This window comes from Neodiprion lecontei, chromosome 6 (genome assembly GCF_021901455.1).
Source record: "Neodiprion lecontei isolate iyNeoLeco1 chromosome 6, iyNeoLeco1.1, whole genome shotgun sequence".
NCBI lineage: Eukaryota > Metazoa > Arthropoda > Insecta > Hymenoptera > Diprionidae > Neodiprion > Neodiprion lecontei.
The window spans coordinates 25,844,497-25,863,161 of NC_060265.1; the positions used below are offsets into that span (position 1 = coordinate 25,844,497).

At 44.4% G+C, this 18,665-nt stretch overlaps 4 protein-coding genes across 4 annotated transcripts; all 4 read right to left on the reverse strand.

Annotated features, from left to right (window-relative positions):
- Nucleotides 1-58: 58 nt before the first annotated feature.
- Nucleotides 59-2,334, reverse strand: LOC107218083 (ATP-dependent RNA helicase dbp2). The gene is made up of 4 exons (XM_015655836.2): nt 2,248-2,334; nt 1,686-1,756; nt 893-1,314; nt 59-799 (listed from the first exon to the last, which is right to left on the reverse strand). The coding sequence occupies exons 1-4, from the start codon at nt 2,257-2,259 to the stop codon at nt 486-488; spliced, it is 819 nt and encodes a 272-aa protein (XP_015511322.2). The 5' UTR covers nt 2,260-2,334; the 3' UTR covers nt 59-485.
- A 3,165-nt stretch (nt 2,335-5,499) lies between these two features.
- On the reverse strand, nt 5,500-6,820 carry LOC107218074 (nuclease SbcCD subunit C-like). Its single transcript, XM_015655826.2, has 5 exons — nt 6,788-6,820; nt 6,467-6,709; nt 6,158-6,354; nt 5,842-6,079; nt 5,500-5,725 (listed from the first exon to the last, which is right to left on the reverse strand). Exons 1-5 carry the CDS (start codon nt 6,803-6,805, stop codon nt 5,633-5,635), a joined length of 789 nt encoding a protein of 262 aa, XP_015511312.2. The 5' UTR covers nt 6,806-6,820; the 3' UTR covers nt 5,500-5,632.
- Nucleotides 6,821-7,483: 663 nt separating this feature from the next.
- On the reverse strand, nt 7,484-11,411 carry LOC107218340. The gene is made up of 4 exons (XM_015656181.2): nt 11,362-11,411; nt 9,465-11,058; nt 8,952-9,407; nt 7,484-8,856 (listed from the first exon to the last, which is right to left on the reverse strand). Exons 1-4 carry the CDS (start codon nt 11,374-11,376, stop codon nt 8,261-8,263), a joined length of 2,661 nt encoding a protein of 886 aa, XP_015511667.2. The 5' UTR covers nt 11,377-11,411; the 3' UTR covers nt 7,484-8,260.
- A 1,581-nt stretch (nt 11,412-12,992) lies between these two features.
- On the reverse strand, nt 12,993-18,142 carry LOC124295181. Its single transcript, XM_046744076.1, has 3 exons — nt 18,113-18,142; nt 16,222-17,947; nt 12,993-16,143 (listed from the first exon to the last, which is right to left on the reverse strand). The coding sequence occupies exons 1-3, from the start codon at nt 18,140-18,142 to the stop codon at nt 13,550-13,552; spliced, it is 4,350 nt and encodes a 1,449-aa protein (XP_046600032.1). The 3' UTR covers nt 12,993-13,549.
- Nucleotides 18,143-18,665: the final 523 nt, after the last annotated feature.

Below are 18,665 nucleotides of genomic sequence, written 5' to 3' on the forward strand. Positions count from 1 at the left end.
GCAAATTTTTTTTCTTATTCTTATAGGGAAGTAAATCAGAAAGAGTTTCTTTGTATAATTATATTTAAATTAACTTTTTATTTCGTAAATCAAGTATAACAATATGTACAAAATTAATACGTATCTTAACACTATCTATGCTATTACGCACGCATTCAAAGAACGGGTGTGTAATATGGTCATGGCTTAGCAGTGTGTATAAACGTCACACACTGATTGTGAGTTAATGAAAAGGCGACGAAAGGCGGCGGTCCTGATAAATCACGCCTTTGGTACGTTCGTCGAAATATTATCCCTGCAGCTCTAATCATATATACTAAAAATGAGATGCATGCGTTCAAGTTACATAAACAACAACAACAACAACAAGTCATCGGGAAAAGTAAAAATAAAAAAAATTAAATGACAAAAACAACAAACAAACAACAAACAATCCAAAATGTTTCAAAGAACAAAACGAGCGATGGACTCATTATTCATGGCATTTAATGATGACTCCATCCGTGACTCTTGACTCTGTGGAACACGTGCTTGTAAACTGGGATGTGTATGGGGTACGGTTTTTCAACTGGTACCGGTATATGCTTCTCGATTTTAATTGGAACCGCCTTCTCAACTGGCACTGGGATTATCTTCTCCACTGGATACGGGACTTTCTTCTCGACGGGTACAGCGACCGTTTTTACCACGGGAACGGGTACCGGATGTGCGACGGGAACGTGGACCGGATAGGGTTGCGGTACCCCGACCGCTATGGGGTGAGGAATGGCTATGGCGACAGCCTGGGCGACGGGAACACCTGAAAAACGAATTTTAAATATTGGCGTCACTGCACGTGTCCATCCGCATCAGATATACAATAAGTATATTTGAAAATTCTCCGAGCTGTTACCTATTTCCTTGTAAACGGGAACGGCGACTGGTCTGGTCACTTCGATGTGCTGACCCAGCGGTATCGTTTGAGCATGGTGATGCTGCACTTGGACTCCCCCGTATCCTCCACCGTAGTTGGATTCGATGCTAGCTGCGCCTAGTCCTCCGTATCCTCCTCCGTAGTTCGATTCGATGTTTGCTCCATGGAGTCCGACGTTTCCTCCTCCGACACTGTATCCTATGCCCTGACCGGTACCGTATCCACCCCCGTATCCGACAACTTGACCGCCTCCGTAGCCTTCCAGTCCTGAGCCTCCGTAGGAGCCGTAAGACGCTGTTTCCTGATGCTGCAAGCTCCCCTGGTTGTAATTATCCAGCCCGCCGAGGTCGGCGGCTCCGGTTCCATGATCGATATTGCCGTACGAACCCGATGAGCCGATTCTGTTGAACGAAATCGACGATTAACATCGTTGAAATTTATATTCCAAGGTCGTAATTAACCGCTAATAACACCCATAACACGCCACGCGTGTCTACGCTTAACTACGAATTATAGTACTCGTAATGGTAACATGAGCAGAGATTTATTTCACTCGGTGATTTTTTTTACACCTAATATCGTTTAGCTCGTGGCACGTGCCTCTATGCAAATGAATCATAATTCTGTTTTTTATTGCCCGTTTCGTTTATGATTTACATATGTTATGACCTGACAGTTATTCGGTAGAAATCGAGAGTCGAATGACACGATTCATTTCTTCTTTTTACAGTATGAATTTGAGAATATTTTTACGATCAATTTATAAACTTACCCTTGCCAACCTCCGGTGGAATAATCACTGGCCAGACTGCAGGTCGTAACTAACAAGAGAACTGCGACAACCTGAAAGAGTATATATTCATGAGTACAATACCGTTGAAGGCAAAATTCTCATGCTGTACGGATCTACGTCTGAATTCGATCTAATGACAACGGTCATTCTTCCTTAGGGTAGGTTACAGCGAGTGAATAGGTTGGCGACAGAAGCTGATCGTTTTACTTTAGTGTTCAATTATCTCAAACATAACGTTGAGGAATGCAGTGTCGTCGAAAAAAGCGTGGTTGAATTAACAATGTCCGAGCGTGTAGCGAGCGAATGAGTAGATCGGTGCAAAAAGTTGAAACATTTAGAGCAGCTTCCCTTTCGCCGGTTATTGGTTATACTATCTCTTGGCTCCTATATGCATAGCGCATACTCTCGGTAAGAATCAGCTCCTTTCGCCAGTCGCGAAATTTTTCGAGCAAACGTATCACCGCGCGATCGTCGATCGGAATTCAACGACGTCGAAAAGATAATCGATATGTTTTCAGAGTTATTGGATATGTTTACTCACGGAAATGATCATTTTTCTTTTATTTAATGGGAAATATTATTCCAGATGAGTCGCCGATGGGACACTACAGTCACGAACCGATGAACCGTCGTTTTTATAGCGTAGCTTTCTCCCCTCTCGATCGGATTTCCGCTCTGCGAAAACCGGACTGTAGCTTATACCGAGCCGTCCGTTTTATTGGCGACGTGTTGCGCCCGCCTAGATGCCCTAGTCGTATCTTCACATGTGTCTCATTGACTTTTGATGTCGCGAGAAAATGCTCCAGTCATTTTACCCGACGATCATCGAACTCCTCGGGATCGTTGCGGTTCCGACTCGAGACGGAATCGAAGTCGTCATGATCGAATAATGTCTTCAGCCTTTGTGTAATGCAAAGAGGTGAACGTCGGTCGTTCTGCGCTTGAAACGAAAGTGTTTTCCTTTTTAATCGTGTTTTTCTTTTTATTTTACTTACAGGCAAGTACTCGGCAACGCCTTGCTTGCTTGTTTGCTCGTTTGCTCGTTCCGCTTGTCCGGTGAAATGCAACAAGAATCAACGACCATCGATGCGCCCGATGGTATCATTTGTATTCGATATTATTAACAGCGATATTCATAATAGACATATTATACGTTTATGATCACTTTCGTTCTTCCTCACTTCGGGAAATCTATTTCGATGCGGTATAATTTCATTCGGCGATACATCAAATGATAATCATCAAATGAATTCCATGAGAGAATTAAGAAAGTGCTATTATCTCACTGTTGGAGAAACGCTTCCTTTGGAAGAGACTCGCAGTGGGATGAGTTAAATATTTCAGTCCGAAAGTCCATGTAGTAGATTGATCATAATCTTATGATTTGAATTTTACGGTGAACAGCAATTAATGATACTATACCGCGGGATGTGGAGCTGCTGTTGAAAGTTATGGCTTTATATCTCTGCGAGGTTTAATTTAATGTATACCCTTTTAATTCGTAACCGCGATAGCTATAACTGAGTATACTGCCCTTGTAGAAACGCTTCCTGTTATGAAAGTTTGGAATTTCCGAACGCTTGACACAATCGTGTATATCAGGTAGGTATGTTCTCCATATTTCGAGTCGCTGGATGTATAAATTATAATCGCGAGAAAGCCTCCAAGATTTTAAACGAAGAGTCGTTTATGTGGTTTCTATATCTTCCTATCCTTTCATTTGATTCTAAACAGAGACACACGTGCTGGGTCATTTGAAGTAAGAAACATTTACTTCAATGCGACAACGCGGAAAAGATCGTCAATTTGTCCCGAGGGTCATTTTAGTAACGATGTTAATTAATTGACGCGACGGTTTCGGCTTTGCGGACACGACGGTAATTTCCGGCAGGTAAAAGCCTCGCACTGCACGGCAAGTCGAACTTCCATTTGTGCGTATATATCTAGAGTGAGAACTCGTGGTGCAAAAAGTAAGAGGTTGCATAAAGAAAACGCCTCGGGCGACAGGTATAAATACGCGAATCAATGGCAATGAAAGTGCCGCTTTAGGTTGCTGACTGTTGCACTGACCAAAGATCAAAGGATCATCGACTCCTGAAATATAAAACGATGAAGTAATTAAGAAGATTGCGGTTGATCCCGTTACCATGAACTTCAACGAAAATCCGTCTCGGATTCACCTGACTTACAATTTCGAATACTCGTCATACCGTGGATGATGAATTGCCTTAGAATTGACGCAAGTTATGTATAATCGATTTATAACCGAATGATAATTGATTCGGATTTGAAGTCACGCAATCTGAGATTTCCTTCCAAACACGAGTGTTATTAGAGAGGAGTGTAATTTTGCGGAGACAGGGTTCTGGTCGGTGGCTAGTGAGAGTACCGGATGGGCGGTGAATGTCCAACACGGATGAAAGGAAAGTATGTAAAAATGATACCACGAGCAAATAGATCGAAAGAGATCAAAAAACCGCAAATGAAAGTACCTACGGCGGTCAGGGCTTCCAATCTGGTCGCCGTTAAGGAGGCGCGACTTTTCTGCTTGGTTCTATTTTAACGACCGACACTTAGATCCTGGCTCTCGGACACTCGTCCAAATCCCAGTACGAAAGGTGAAGCTTTTCACTCCCCAAATGATGTTCACCACTCGGGGATCCAAGTTGCAGGATTCTAATTCGAGGAGTAGCCGAGCTTCTTGATCGGTATTAAATTTTAGCCTCGTTCTATCAGCGGAGCGTTTTAGACAGCCTGAAACTGTAGAGCCGCCAAACTTAAGAATGTATATTGTACAGTGTCAAGACTTGCTCGATGATAGAATCGAGATAAGATGACATTAGGTGACTGGCAATTGGTCGATGAACTTATAAGTTGATTCTCCTGGTAAGGTGTTTCCGGTATTGAGCGCCTTGCCTGACGGTTCTCGAGTAGTGACCGTTATACTTTCACTGCAATTATCCACCGTTGTTAGAGCAATGTCATTACCTCACCTTTCCTTTAGCCTTGGCTGCGGTTAATCTGCTCTATGTATCCACCTCTGAATTTATCCCATCTTATTAATAATTGGATCAATTATTCGTCGATGATGTGGCCACGGGTCTTATAGTTAGCTGCCGTGCATCTATACATGGCTCGAAGCTGTTTTCCTTTGATATTCACCCGCGGCAGCACAGCGTGATGCCAATTTGTAACGGTTGTTTGTTTTAGTTTTTTTTAACACAAGCGTGTTACTCGCTGTGAGCTTGCGGCACCTGAAGAGCTCTTCACACAAGCTGCTCAAATCGCTAGTTCGTTGATTGATTGATCTCGAATAGACAAGGCTATTGAAGGCACGAAATATCTAAGGCAAAATCAAATTGAAAGTATTTTGACATCAAGCTCATTTGAAGATACGTCCGTGAAACACGGATCACGCTTTGATTTAGCGCGCCTGTCTAACCCAGCGTTCCATATTTTCCGGTGCTTACCTCTTGACCTTTGAATTTGCCGACATAAAAACATGCTGCTCTCTTTCAAAGTTTAATGCGACCAAACTCAGCGTGAACCTTTATTCGTCCCCATTCGGTTTGCTCCTTTTTTTGCCATCGGAATTGTGTCGAATGTCTATTTGCAAAACTTTCGAGGTAATGTGGTAACGCTTTTTGATTCGGAGCAGCGAGTGCTTCGCTGAATTTGATTGTGATGAAGAATAACACGTTAAATTGGTGGTCGATTAACTTTTATTGGTAACGAGTATAATATAAACATGTAAGTCAATATAAAAACGCCTAACAACGGCCTTACACCATCACCACTTATTGTTAGCTTGTATTGGTAATTATTAAGTAGGTTGATTACATTGAATGCGTATAATCAGCAGTCTCTTGAAGTATTTTTTTAGCTTCTGAATAATTTCTTATCCGATCCGTACATCGGAGCATCGATTATCCCCATGGAGGATACGACGGTTTCTCTGCCGCTGCATGTTGCAGTGCGTTAGCGATGGCATTTTCCTTCGCTGCAACGATGTCCTTTTGCTGTAAAATAAAAGAAAACAGTTGTTATTACCGATTCATGCCCGTGACACTAGCTGAATAATTAGAAACATCTTACAATAATTGTAAGCGAATTAATGGAAAAAATGCCAACGCACCCTGGCTTCTTCTTCACTGATACTGATCTGTTTATCGACGTCTTGTTTCTTCAGTTCCGCGGCTGTGGCCGTGGCTGTTCTCTGGATGGCTGCAGCAGCGGCGGCTTCTCTGGCCGCAGCGACTCTTTGGGCAGCTGCAACCGCGTCCTTCAGGGTCGCGAGTCTCTGCTGGGAAGCAACCAGCTGTCTGGCACTGGCTCTGGCCTCGGCTATAGCATGGGCTGCGATTTCCTGGGACCTTTGTCGCGAAAATATTAGATGGTAACAAAAAGATGATTCATGTTTCAGGATCAAGTCAAGGAAACTGTACAGTCACCTGTGAGCCGTCTCTCTGGCGTTCGCCTCCTTGGCGATGGCGATCTTCTGCTGAAGATGAGCGGCCTGTTTGGCATCCGCGACTCTTTGCTGAGCCACAAGGACGTTGCGACTCGCATCCTTCGCCTGCTGGATCGCCCGGATCACTTCCGGCGGATAGGCGATGCTCGGTGTACCCATCGGGAGATCTCTCAACGCCTTTTAATTCAAACGAAAAGTCGAATTAATGCTGGTACGACCTTTTGCCAATCAGAAAAGCTGATTTTTCTTTCAGTCTTTTCGTCGGTATCTCTCGGGACCGTTCACTCACTTGGAGAGCGATGTCGTGAGTTGCCTGCAGCTGAATCTGACCCAAAGCTGCGTCAGGGCTGGCCCATCCATCAGCGGCGTAGCCGACAGGCGCCCATCCGGTGGATCCAAAGGCTGGAGTTCCTCCGAAGACGTCATATCCTGGGACTCCGAAAGCTGAGACACCGCGTTTATCCTTGGGCTTGGAATCGGGGGACCTTTGGATCTCCGTAACGGCGACAGCCATTGAGACGGACAGGAGAATCTGTATGTAATATTTCGACATTACAAAAAGTATGGTTTGTATCAGCTTTTTATTTTCATAAATCTTGGCGCGAATTACCAATAGAGCGGTCTTCATCTTGCTGATACCTCGGTGATGGCACTGGCGACTTTATCCCGACGATCCGACCCTTATATACCGCAAGAAAGACACAGGGAAACACGCCCATGGTTGTTAACGTAATTACGGAGTTAATTAAAACTACGTATTACAGAGTTTTGCGTAAAAATACGGGTCCCTGTATCGGACAAATTATAGGCCTTGGCTTCCTACTGCAAAAGATTGGGTGATGCCTTTCGCGAATACCTCTTCTGCTTGTGCGTTACACGGAACTCGGAAGACAGCTGGTAATTTTAGATCGTACCAACCTACACCTTATCAGATATCCACCTGCACCGTCTATCGGTAAAGTATATTATGTACTTATCCATTTTCGTTTATTTGTAGAGATCGTGCGAACCGTTTATCAAACCGATCAATGTTGGAGATAATTTAACAACCGTGGAGAAAGAGACTTACAATTAGAAAAGAAAACAGAGCTTTTAGAGAAAGTTTCATTTTGAAATACCCAATTTACAGTATAAAACGGAAGGGTTATTCCAGCAGAATTGAGCCGTATATGAAATGCGATTATCACCGGGTTTGGTTGAATTTCCTGCCAAGTTTTTGTTTTCAAATACGAACCTCGATTAAGGACATCTCGAAAATTGTTATTTTGTTTGTTATTTGGTATTATAATTAACAGCGAACAAAATGTATGGTCAACTTGCATTTTATTTCGTAACAAAAAAAGTATTAACATTATATTTTTCTAGTCATACTCGCTCTGAACGCTTGTAGGATCACTACAAGTGTTTTCATGCCGCATGAAACATATTTTCAAAACATCAGAAAATTTTTCATTAGATTGGGTGAAGCTGCACAGCTGTAAGATTATCAGGAATTTCATCAAATATCATGACAGCTGTCTATATTTATATTCATCGATTTTGCACACAGAAGCACAAAGTTAGCTAAATTTTAAGACTAGTTCGGATTCTTAAGAACGAAATTATAATTTTTTGCTACAACGTCTTGAATATTTGACTCGAAAGTCGAATTCATGTAACTCGAAAACAAAATCTTTCAATGCGCTATAATATTTCGGGAGTAATTTTTTACCGATATTTTGAACTCGCAAAAAGAGTGGTCGAAATCGGCAATTATCTGCTCAACCAGTGGCAAAGTACCGCTGGAACAGCCCGAGGGTAAAAACTTAACACATTTGTAAACATACCGAGTATATACTATACAACAAATTAACATCGTACGTGGCTTTCGATTTCCTAAGCATTTTTAATCGAGCCATATTGTCTTGAAGCCTAAAAGAGTCGAGTGAAAATGGAATTTAGCATTTTTTCACCCTTTCGAACGAGAGCATCCGTCGTCACTCGAGGCGTTGATTATAAGCCCAGACTAATTTGGTTCTGTGGTTCGTCTCGCTGTGGATTAATTACAGTCTAGTGAGGGTTATAATTATGTTGAATCTACCGATTAGATCCCGGTCAGATCATGCACGATTTTCGGGCTGCTTGGATCAATCGCGAACGCGTCAAAACTGAACGAGGAATCCGGTTGTGCCAGAGTTTTTACAGCGGTACTTGCGTGGCCGTGATAATCGCGGGATTCCGGGGCCTTTTTGTTGTCCGACTTCCATGCACTTCCGGTCGAGTAAGAATAAGAGTCACCCTTTTCGTATCCGTTGTCGTTCTCCGGCGACTTGTAGGACGACCTACTCGATTTAACGTAAGATTCCTTCTTCGGCGACTTCTTCACTGCGGAATACGAGTCTCCGGTGGGACTCTTTTTGTACTTCGAATACTGTTGGCTCTTGGGACTCTTGTAGCCGAATGAGTCTTCGTGAATTACCTTCGGTGATCTATTGTAGGATCGGACGTTCGACCCGTAACCTTCGCTGTCACCGCTCTTCGGACCCTTTCGGTACTTTTGCGACGAGTGACTGCCGTAGTTTCTGCTCTCTTCGGGCTCTTCTTCGTGGGCCTGATGACGAGACTCTTTGGACTTAGAGTTGTACCTTGTAACAGGCTCGGTGCCTTCGATCTCCGGTACCTCCTTTACGTGGACGTATTCTGGAGACACAGATCAGATGATCAGTTCGAGGATAATCGTCATTCAATGAGAACCGAATCTAACGTATACTCGGCAAAATTCGTTTCCTACTTACTGCTCTGCGGGAGTTCTCGTTTGTACGAGTCTTCGAATTCCTGTTCGAAATCCTGCCCGTAGGAATTAAACGCCGCGAGTTCTCCTTCTTCCTCCGCTTGCTCTTGTCGCTCGTTCTTCCGGCTCTCTTCTCCCGGGTACTCGTACCTGCTTGGTCTGGATTGCGGTGATCTGTAATTGGCGTGGTGGGTCGTTGAGTGCCCGTCGTAGTCGTCATCGTCGTCGGCAGACGAGTGGTGATGATACCTCGACGACGGTCCGTCGTCTTCGGCTTCTTCGTCCGACGAAGGCTTTGAGTACCTGCCGAATTTATCCTCGTACGACTCGAAGGGGTAACCGGTGGACGGCTTGAAGTCACTTTCCGCGCTGGACTCCTTGACGTACGATCCGCGATGCGGTGATTCGTCCTCTACGTCATCGTGCTGAGGACCGTACTCCCTCTCGATCGCTCTGTAACCTGGAAAAATAACAAATTAGAACCAATCCAAGGAGGTGGTAGTTTTTTGCCACGTACCCTCGTCCACTTCGTCCTCGTCAAAATCGTGCGGGTCAGGCGCGGGCGGCTTCTTCTTCTTGATTATTTCAACGTCATCTCGATTCTCTCCCAAGGGTCTACCGCTTACCGAAGGGTGATGAACTACGGAAGATACTGGACGAATAACTGGTACGGCTGGTGCTGCTGGCGCTGTTGGTACTACTGGCAGAGCTGGTTTCCCGCCGAACTGGAGTTGGGGTTGACTCTTGATGTGCTGGTAGCTACCTGCTGCGGGTCTTTCCTGGTTGTAACCTAGTCCAGTGTTGATACTGGCACCCTTGTACTGTGGGAACTGAGGACTGCCATTGGCGCTTTTTACGGGAATGACTTGAGGTTGACTAGGTTGTTGGTTGTTTAGGAACGGCAGAAGATTCGGCGTCAAGCTCTTGGTGAAGTCGGCAAGGAAGTTGAATTCAGTTTGCGCTTGAGCTGGCGAGGCGGTCTCGAGAGCAATTGGCTGACTGTGGATGACCTGAGCAAAGCCCGGGAAGTCTTTGGCGCTTTGCAGCTGAAGAAGTGGTAGCGGTATCTTCTTACCCTCGAAGTCCACGGTCACTGGACCCAAACTGGCGCTCTGCTGGACAGCCGGTATGAAGTTGGAAGCGCTTTGATGGTACGGTGCGTACATCTGTGAAAAATCTGAACTCCTCTGCTCCGGAATATTGGTCTTTGGAGCGTTTTGCTGAACTTGGGAAGATGCGGCTAGAGCTGGACTCGGCTGCAGGAAGTAAGGTGAGGCTTGGGTATAGCTCGTTGCTTCTTGAGTCGGGTAAGAGAACAAGCTCGGATCGATGTAAGACACCGTCTGGTGATTTGGCGCGTAAGTCACTTGGGACTTCTGGGCTTCTTGTTGCTCGAACGGCGCCTGCAAGAATCCGGCATTCTGCTGATTTTCAACGGGGGCAGCACCAGTGGTAAAAATCGTGTAGTACGGGGTGTTGAATATTCCTGCACTTTGGATCTGACCGCTCTGGGCGTTCTGGGCCTGAGATAGGCCAGTCAAGGGTTGCGCGTTCTGGAGCCTACCGAAGTTCGGTGCGTTCTGAGCAGCCACTGGTTGAATTTGAGGCGTGAACACCGCCGTGTATCCGGAGTTCTCAGCCTGATTTGGAATCCCGTGATTCTGTGGAGCGCTGTACCCGACATTTCCATAACCTTGTCCAGCATTTCCGTTATAGTTCTCTTTAGCCGCCGTGTAACTTTGACTGGTATACGGCGAAGCTTGCTGAGCACCGGCGTTCTGGTTGTTGTAAGTTATTTTTTGGTCGTAGATTTTTGCGGGGGAATACGCGGCCGTTGATTCAGGGCTGCTGCCCTGCTGAATGTACTGGCCACCGATCGGACTCGCAGCAGTGGGACTCGTGCTTGGATTAACCGATTTTGACGGATAGCTGTTCTGGCTGGCCCAACTCTTTGTTCCAATTTGAACGATCCCGCGTTTCAACTTTGGTCCAGTTGCTTCTGCTGCGTCAACCGATGATGCCACCGATGCTGTTGGTGATCCTGTAGAGGCAACCGCATCGTTTGATGCCGCTGCTATCGCAGCGGCGAAGAGAAGCGCTGCACTGTAAGCCTGCAACAAATAAACGGTCGGTAATATTTATCGCAAAAGGTGTGTCACGGTTTTTTTTTTTTTTTTTTTTTATAGCGTTAGTGGATTAAGACGAAGAGTCGAAATTTTGAAATCACGCGGTGGCGAGAATTTATTATCTATGCGTCTTGCGCATGTTGTTGATGACACTTCAATATATCCACTTATATCATTATATCACACAGGTTCGGGAGGCCGAAATGTTGAATATATTTTGTACAATCTACCCCAATGCGAATTAACAGACATTGCCGAGGTTGTGAAATACATTTGTTTTCAACGTACCAGCATAGTACCCATTTTCGGATACCGTACAGTTCAATCGCTCGATGCCAACTGGCGTGATTCGTTATTCCAGGCTCTTTTATATTCGAAGACAACTGATGCGGATCGACTGAGCACAAGAGAGACTTTTCTAAAATGTATAAAAACGGAGAACCTGAAAAACCGCCGAACCTCCCTGCCGTGCCGCGCCGCACCGTCAGATTACGGACGAGTTGCGGACAGCATGCCTGTCATCACAGTTGCCGAGTCCTCAAGGCGCATGAGGTTGTATTAAAAAATAAATTCTTCCATGACTAATGAAGGTTGCTTACCTGCCGTGCTGAGAAAGTTGTGGGCAAAATTTTTATTTGCTCCACTCTACGTCGCATTATGTGCCGTATATTCAATTTTATCCACCGTCAGATTTAAAAAAGGTTTTTCTTTCTCTCCATTTGCACGTTCGGACCATAATTGTGCGTTTGACTCTGCCTTCGTGTCGGTGATGAAAATTTCTTTTGCTACCGGAAATTGCGAGTATAAATATATTTGCTGATAAATTTTTTCATTCGGTTCGCGTGTTCGGCCTTGCGTGACGTTATGGTATGTTATACGTGGGTATAATGTACTGGCCAATAGTGACCAAGTTCAATTTTTGTTCATATTATAATCAACGTCTCAGCCGATTGATCCCGTACAACAATATTTCACGCTTTTTCTAGATCCGTGTTTTCGATTATCTCTTTCTATAACGAATACAAATGTCATCGTTGAAACTCTGTCACCATTCCTGTTTGTTAGTGATTGTCAAAGCAATTCTCTTTTACAATCATGAGCTCATTTAACGCTCTCTCTTTCGATCGTTGTGCACGTTATACGTGTAGATTGACACAAAACCTTTCAGCCCTCTGTTTTGGTGGCACGGTATCCGAAGATTGGTATCGATCGCAATGATGACACATTGATAGATTGGATGGAGTAAGATATTGAGTAACTTTGACTGGCGAATAATCTGTTTTAAGTAAAAAACGTGCGCGATTGCTAGGCTATAGCCAAAGTTACGACATAACTGGAATTATCTTTCTGATCTACTGTTACGAATACCATTGAACCTAAGAAATATGTGGTATTGTGGTCACGGAGCAGCGATCCACTGAAATGCTTATTACCCAGAATCCAAGGTAGATAGATTTGGAAAGAGAATGTGGCACTCGAAGACTGAAGTCATTTTAGCTTTTTCCAGTAACTGCAGAATGCAGTTACGCTCTATGAAAGTGAAAACTAACTTGATTCGTGAAAACAAACACGTTCGGGTAATTTAACTTAGCGTTAACCCCGCATCTACTCAATTAATTTAACGTTGTTTGTCATTGATGATTACCTATTTGCATACCGGCCGCAAGAAGTGAGAGCAGTATAAACAACAATCGATACTCTCGTTTTTCATGACTTGCATAAATGATTGTCATGTTCGTTTAGTCTATTCCGGTTCCTTCAATTTTCACTTTTAACGCAATCAATTTCTCGCGATCGAACGGCCGACGAAATTACTCGAGGTTAAAATGAAATTTACACCGAGTGTTTCTGGGAAACCGTGACAGGAATTTCCCATTGGTTAAACAATCCTATAAAGCTCATGTTTTTTTTATTTTCATTGGTTACCTTATGTACAAAGCATTAGAGTATAAATCATAACAAAATAATTCAGTCAATATAATCCATCGGGATGTCCTAATTCGAGCTTAAAACTAATCGTAAATTCTAATTGATAATATTGCGTACGTAAACGGAAGAAAAAAATACAGAAAATATTCACTACTATAAGATAATTTGTACGTCGCGTTTTATTTAGTCAGCAGTTTCTGCTAATATTATCGCGATCGAGAATTGAAATTTAACGAGTTCTGTTAATTCTACTCAAGGTCTGTGTGTAATCGATTGAACAATAAAACAAATATTATATTGTAATTGCAAAGTAGCGCCTCGTATAACACTTATAAAATTGCAAATGCATTGGCAAGCAACAGTTGCGAAGCGCCGTTTCTCAAGTATTTGTTTTATCGACTCGTCACGCGATTTTGTCAGGCTCACCTTGAATCGCCAAATTTCTAGCAAGTAAAAGACTGCGCTCAAACAATCAACAACTACATAACGGAACGTCTAAATTATTCATACAATCTATGCGACAGTATAATTAATTCACACGCAGCAGCTATTGAACCCCGCTTTTTTGCGTTCGCGTCGAATTCGTGTTCATCGCCTCAAAAATCTTGAGGTCCGATTTTTCCTCGAATGTTTTTGATCTCTCTGTGGGAAACTCGGCATTCCTCTCATCCCGACGCTCCGTGTCGTTTTGAGACCCCCTTTCTCCCTCCACCGCTATTCCTTCCTTCTTCCCGAAGTGATTCTTCGTATTTCCAGCCGGCAGCCGTTTGTTCTTACGTAACAATCCCATCAGGTTGTGCGTTCTCTGGTGGTTGAAATCGAAGTTGTGAAAGCCGGGCTTGTGGTAATCATCGGGGACCGGACTAGAGGTGGTAAGGCTGGGGTACCTCGAGTTCGGAAAACTCTGTCCTCGCAGTCCCGAGTATGAGGTTTGATAATCGGCTTCGAACTCCTGGATTTCGTGATTGAACGACGTAGGTCTACTCTGGAGAAATTCCTGCCTCGGAGTATCAAAGCTGGAACTATGGTGAGCTACGTTGCTCGCGGCTGCTTCTATCACCACTCCAGGACGTCGCGGTCTGCCAGGATATTTCGACTTGCCGCTATCGGAAGCCGGCAATTTGGGTACCCGTCTTTTCTTGGAAATCGGTTCGTTGAACGGGCTCTTCGAGACGAATGCATTCGGCTTGGGTGGTGTCAGGAATTCGTGGATAAAATCTACCTGGCCAATATCCGGGTCAAAGTTAAACTCCGGATGATTCAGGTCCGAGATTGTGGGTCTGGTTAGGTGGATGTTTGGTTTATAGTAGAATCTGACCGGTTCCAGGGAGACTGGTGGTGATTGCTTGACTTCTGTGAAATCTGGCGTTTGAGTTGGGAGTTTTTTGAAGGATTGGACGTCCCCGACCTCGGTACCAGAGTTAGTGAAGTGGGCCTCTAGGATCTGCTTGCTCGGTTTGATGTCAGGAGCGGAAAACTTGACGTTGCGGATATCGTCGTTGAGCTTTGGGGACGTTGTGACGGTGGAAATGTCCGAACTCTGAGCCTTGTGATCGTTGTTCCATTTCTGCGTGTTATATGTCGTCTTCAGAGATTCTTTGAACATTTCCTCCGCGTATTTTTGCAGGTCAGAGGTGAGCTTTGGCTTGGAGATGAGATCGTTATTGGAAAAATACGAGTTCTTGTAGAAGTTACCGCCTGGAATCAGCGGCACCAAATTCAGTCCCTGAAGCAGAGGTTCATGGAAGTTGTATTTACTGTTCAGAGCTTTTTGGGCTTTCAAAGTTTCCGTGCTCGGTACAAAGTTTATCGGATTATACGTCTCGGGAGTGTTCGGTTTTGAGTTGGTCGTCGGCGATGTCTTCTGGTCATTGTCCTTAACTCCACGTTCCGTCAATGAACCGAGGTAGCTGTGAGCCGAGAGGGGCCCAATGGTCGACAGATTCGGGACTCTGAGAGACGTGTCGAATTCGGTTGTAGCGAAGATTGGAAACGGGGTTGTCAAACTAGCCCCCCCAAAACCGTTTGATTTTTCAAACGTGTTCTTGAGCATGTGGTCAGGAAGACTCGGTCTGATATTAGGATTAAGAATCTCAACGTTTTTCGTTCCTAAATACTGGGCCTGAGAATCGCCTGCCTTTGCAAAACCCCCGTTGGCCAAAACTTGCACGTTAGGATTTCCCAGTCTGCTGGCCCTCAGGGCCTGATTCTTTTGCAGCTCTTTCAGCTGATTCAAAGTGCTCTCAAATATCTCATTCGCTACTTTGAGTATTTGCTGATTTTGCTCCTTGTAAGTCTGGGCGATCGCATTTGACGCCTGAGATATTTGTTCGACCTGATGATGCTGGTTCGAGTTTTGCTCGCCTGCGTCGTTCTGGTTGTAGAAATTCAACAAGGTCGGTGCAAGCTCGGCGCTTTGGGCGATTTCTTTCGTTTTCGGTAGCAAATTCTCGTGGCGAAAGGCTTGATAGAAGTTCTCTTGCAACTGAGACCTTAAATTTTGAGCGTTGATTTGATTCTGAATCTGATCACCAACTGCCAGACTAGCCGAGGCGAGATATTGCCCGTTTGATCCCGGGCTGCCAGTTTTTTTACCAATGTCTTCTGTCACCCTCACGTTTCCATTCGCCAGATAACTCGGTGTTGTCGAATAAGTTACAGCCGGACCGTGCACCATGTACAAATTGTGACCAGGTGGCAAATTTTGTCCTTGCAAACCGTGGTGGTTTACTTGAACGTTGTTAATGGGGACAGATGGGCTGCCGTTTTGTTGGATATTTGCAAAAGTTTGCGGAGTAGGATGAGGGTTAAGAAACTGCGAATTGCTCTGAAGGTTTTGAATTTGATTACCGTTGGAAGTTTGATAGTTTTGTAAATTTTGGTTGGGATTATGCGCCGCGGTTTGAATCGGCGAATCGAAAGTGACAGGTTGTAGATTTTGATTGGCGTTCGAGCTTTGCTGGTAAGAATTTTGATTGCTTAACAAAAACGGGCTTCTCACATTCTGTCCGAATTTGTACGTGGTTTGATAACTTTGTTGGGGTATCAGTACGGTTTGTACGGGATTCTGGAAAGTGTTTTGCCCAACGATTACTTCCGGAACCGACTGTTGTACTTTGACGTTCGAATTTTGAAAACTTGCTGTATTCTTTCCGAGATTATGTCCCAAAATAGTTTGGGGTGTGTTCAAAATTGGAGCGATAGGAGCGACCGTTGGACCGTTATTATACGCGACAGGCGTTGCAGTGACGAAATTCTGCAAAACCGCATTCGACAAATCAAAGCCCTGACTGTTGCCCAGGGCAGTGGCATGATCGAAATTCGCTACGGGAACGATGTTGACCTTTACCGGTAAAACAAGCTTCGGCTTTTCAACTTGATCAATTTCTATACCACTAGAGTGGGATATCTCGACATTCGGACTGATGTTCGCCCAGCTGTTTCCCTTAGATTTCTTGTTTTGGTTATTATAAAACCTCTGCTTCCCGTCCTCGGAGTCCGTTGCAGGTACCTCGTATCCTCCCTCGTCCACCTCTTCTTCCCCTATCGGACTCTCACTTTCTAGCCACGCATTTGGCTTCGGTTTATGGTTTCGAATTTTCGGCCTAAACCGAGTCCTCGGTCTTTCGGTCTCTTCGATGTCCACCGAGCCCTCGAAGTCTCTATGTTCTTTTGGGAGTCGAGTCGAGTCGACAACGTGACTTGGCCTTCTTCTCTGTTTCCGTAATCGCTTCGGCTTTTCCGTCACCTCTACGTACTCGTAATTCTCATCGGACAAGTCCCTCGACTCCTCGGTCTTCTCGTAGTGATGATTGCTCTCTTCCCTGTTGAATAGTGCTTCGTGCTCGAAGTAGCTCGCCGGTTCTTCGGGGCGAGGGATCAAATCGTCGTAGCTCTGACTCCCAGGCAATATGTTATCGAAGTCTGAAATCGTCTTGGCCTTCGTCGTCGAGTGTTGCTTTGCGTTTAGCCTCGGTCTGCGTCCGCTCTGGGAAGATTTCTTCTTCGGGTGTCTCTGGCGGTGAGTGACAACACGAGCTGCAGGAGGATTCGTTGGCTGGTTGTCGTAGTTTTGCTGCTGGTTCGTGTGTGAAATACTTTGTGTATTTTCCTCCTTCTGAGAGTTATAATCCAGGGTTTCCACGGGTGAAAAGGTGTTGGTGAATTCTTTGTACCCATTTTTACTCCGGTCTTCGTTCATTCGGTTGTAGGAGAAAAATTGATCATTGCTTGCCGCGTTTCTTTGGCTTTGAGGGCCTAAATTTTCACCGTAATTTATCCCGTTATAATTACCCGTTTTCTTACCGCGGCCACTAACGTCGTCGAAATAATTTTTCTCCCTCTCGTGATTTCGCCGATCTTCGTAGTAGCGCGTTTCTCTATTATCATTAACTTTCTCTCTGTTACGTGAGTTTTGATTAGATCCGGTAAGGCTGTTGTAAAAATTCTGATAATCAGCCACGGTTGGAGTATGACTATTTATTTTCAATAATTCAAAGTCATCCGTCGAGTCCTGAGAGTCGGAGGACCTTCTGTTGGAAAACGGCTGAGTCAGGCTGAGGAAAATTCTCGCCTCGGTTGAGTAAAACGGATCATTTTCCAACGATTTCTCCTCCGATTTCGGGTAACCCGGTTCTCTTATAAAAAGAGAGAGATGCTCCTCGGTGCTAAAATTTTTGTCAAGACGATTTTCTACTACGATAGTTTCTTCTTCTGCGGTTAGAGTATCGCTTTCCGGTGTTATTGGCACGAAACCGTTAGCATTTTCGTAACGAATCGTTGTGGCATCCACCTCTTGGAAAGGCCTCTCCAAGGTCGAGTGATTTGCGGTAATGTTTTGCAATCTAGCGACCGATTTTGCAGCCACTTGATCCGGTTCTTTATCAATATTTGACGAGTTTGTCGAGGCAGTGCTCCATCGGCTGGACAGTAGCAGGATCACAATCTGTGAAACGTTCGAAGGATTTTAACGCTATTTCGCAAATGAAGATCAAATAACGTCAATGAACGGTATTCGAAACCGCGGATCAATTGCGGAAGGATTAAATGAATGCAATTTTTCTTTTCTCGAATACCGAATTAAAACACGGTATGGATTAACGAAACTTACGTGACAAGAAAACCTTTTCCATGGCCACATTTTTTGACTAACAAAAAAAAAAAAAAAAAAGAAAACAAATTTATCCGCACTTTTTCAAGCAATGAATCACACGATATTTTTTCCACACATTTATTCTCGTCGTTACTGCAAAACTATGAATTATCGGGAACTGAGTTGTTCATGGAAGAACTTTCTTGGGAGAACTGAGCCACACACGATGCGTACAATTTTCTTTATACACTCCGGTGACCAAGTGAAAAATATCGTTCTAAATATTATACTATATACTTCTCGCGTCTTTCCTAGGATACTTTCATTTGTGGCACGCGACTGACGTCGGGAAAATTTTGTCTCAATATCTCGACGAAGATCACATGTTCTCGCAAGTATCGGGAATCTTTTATTTGTCAAGTAGATCCAGCCGTCTCGATCGATACTTCAAATACCTGTAACTGCAAATTCACTGGACCCCATCTCCGCACTGTTTTATATCGTTAAACAAAAAAATATTCTCGGAATTCTGTGACTCGCATGACGCAACGTTTCCAGCCGAAGCGGTGAG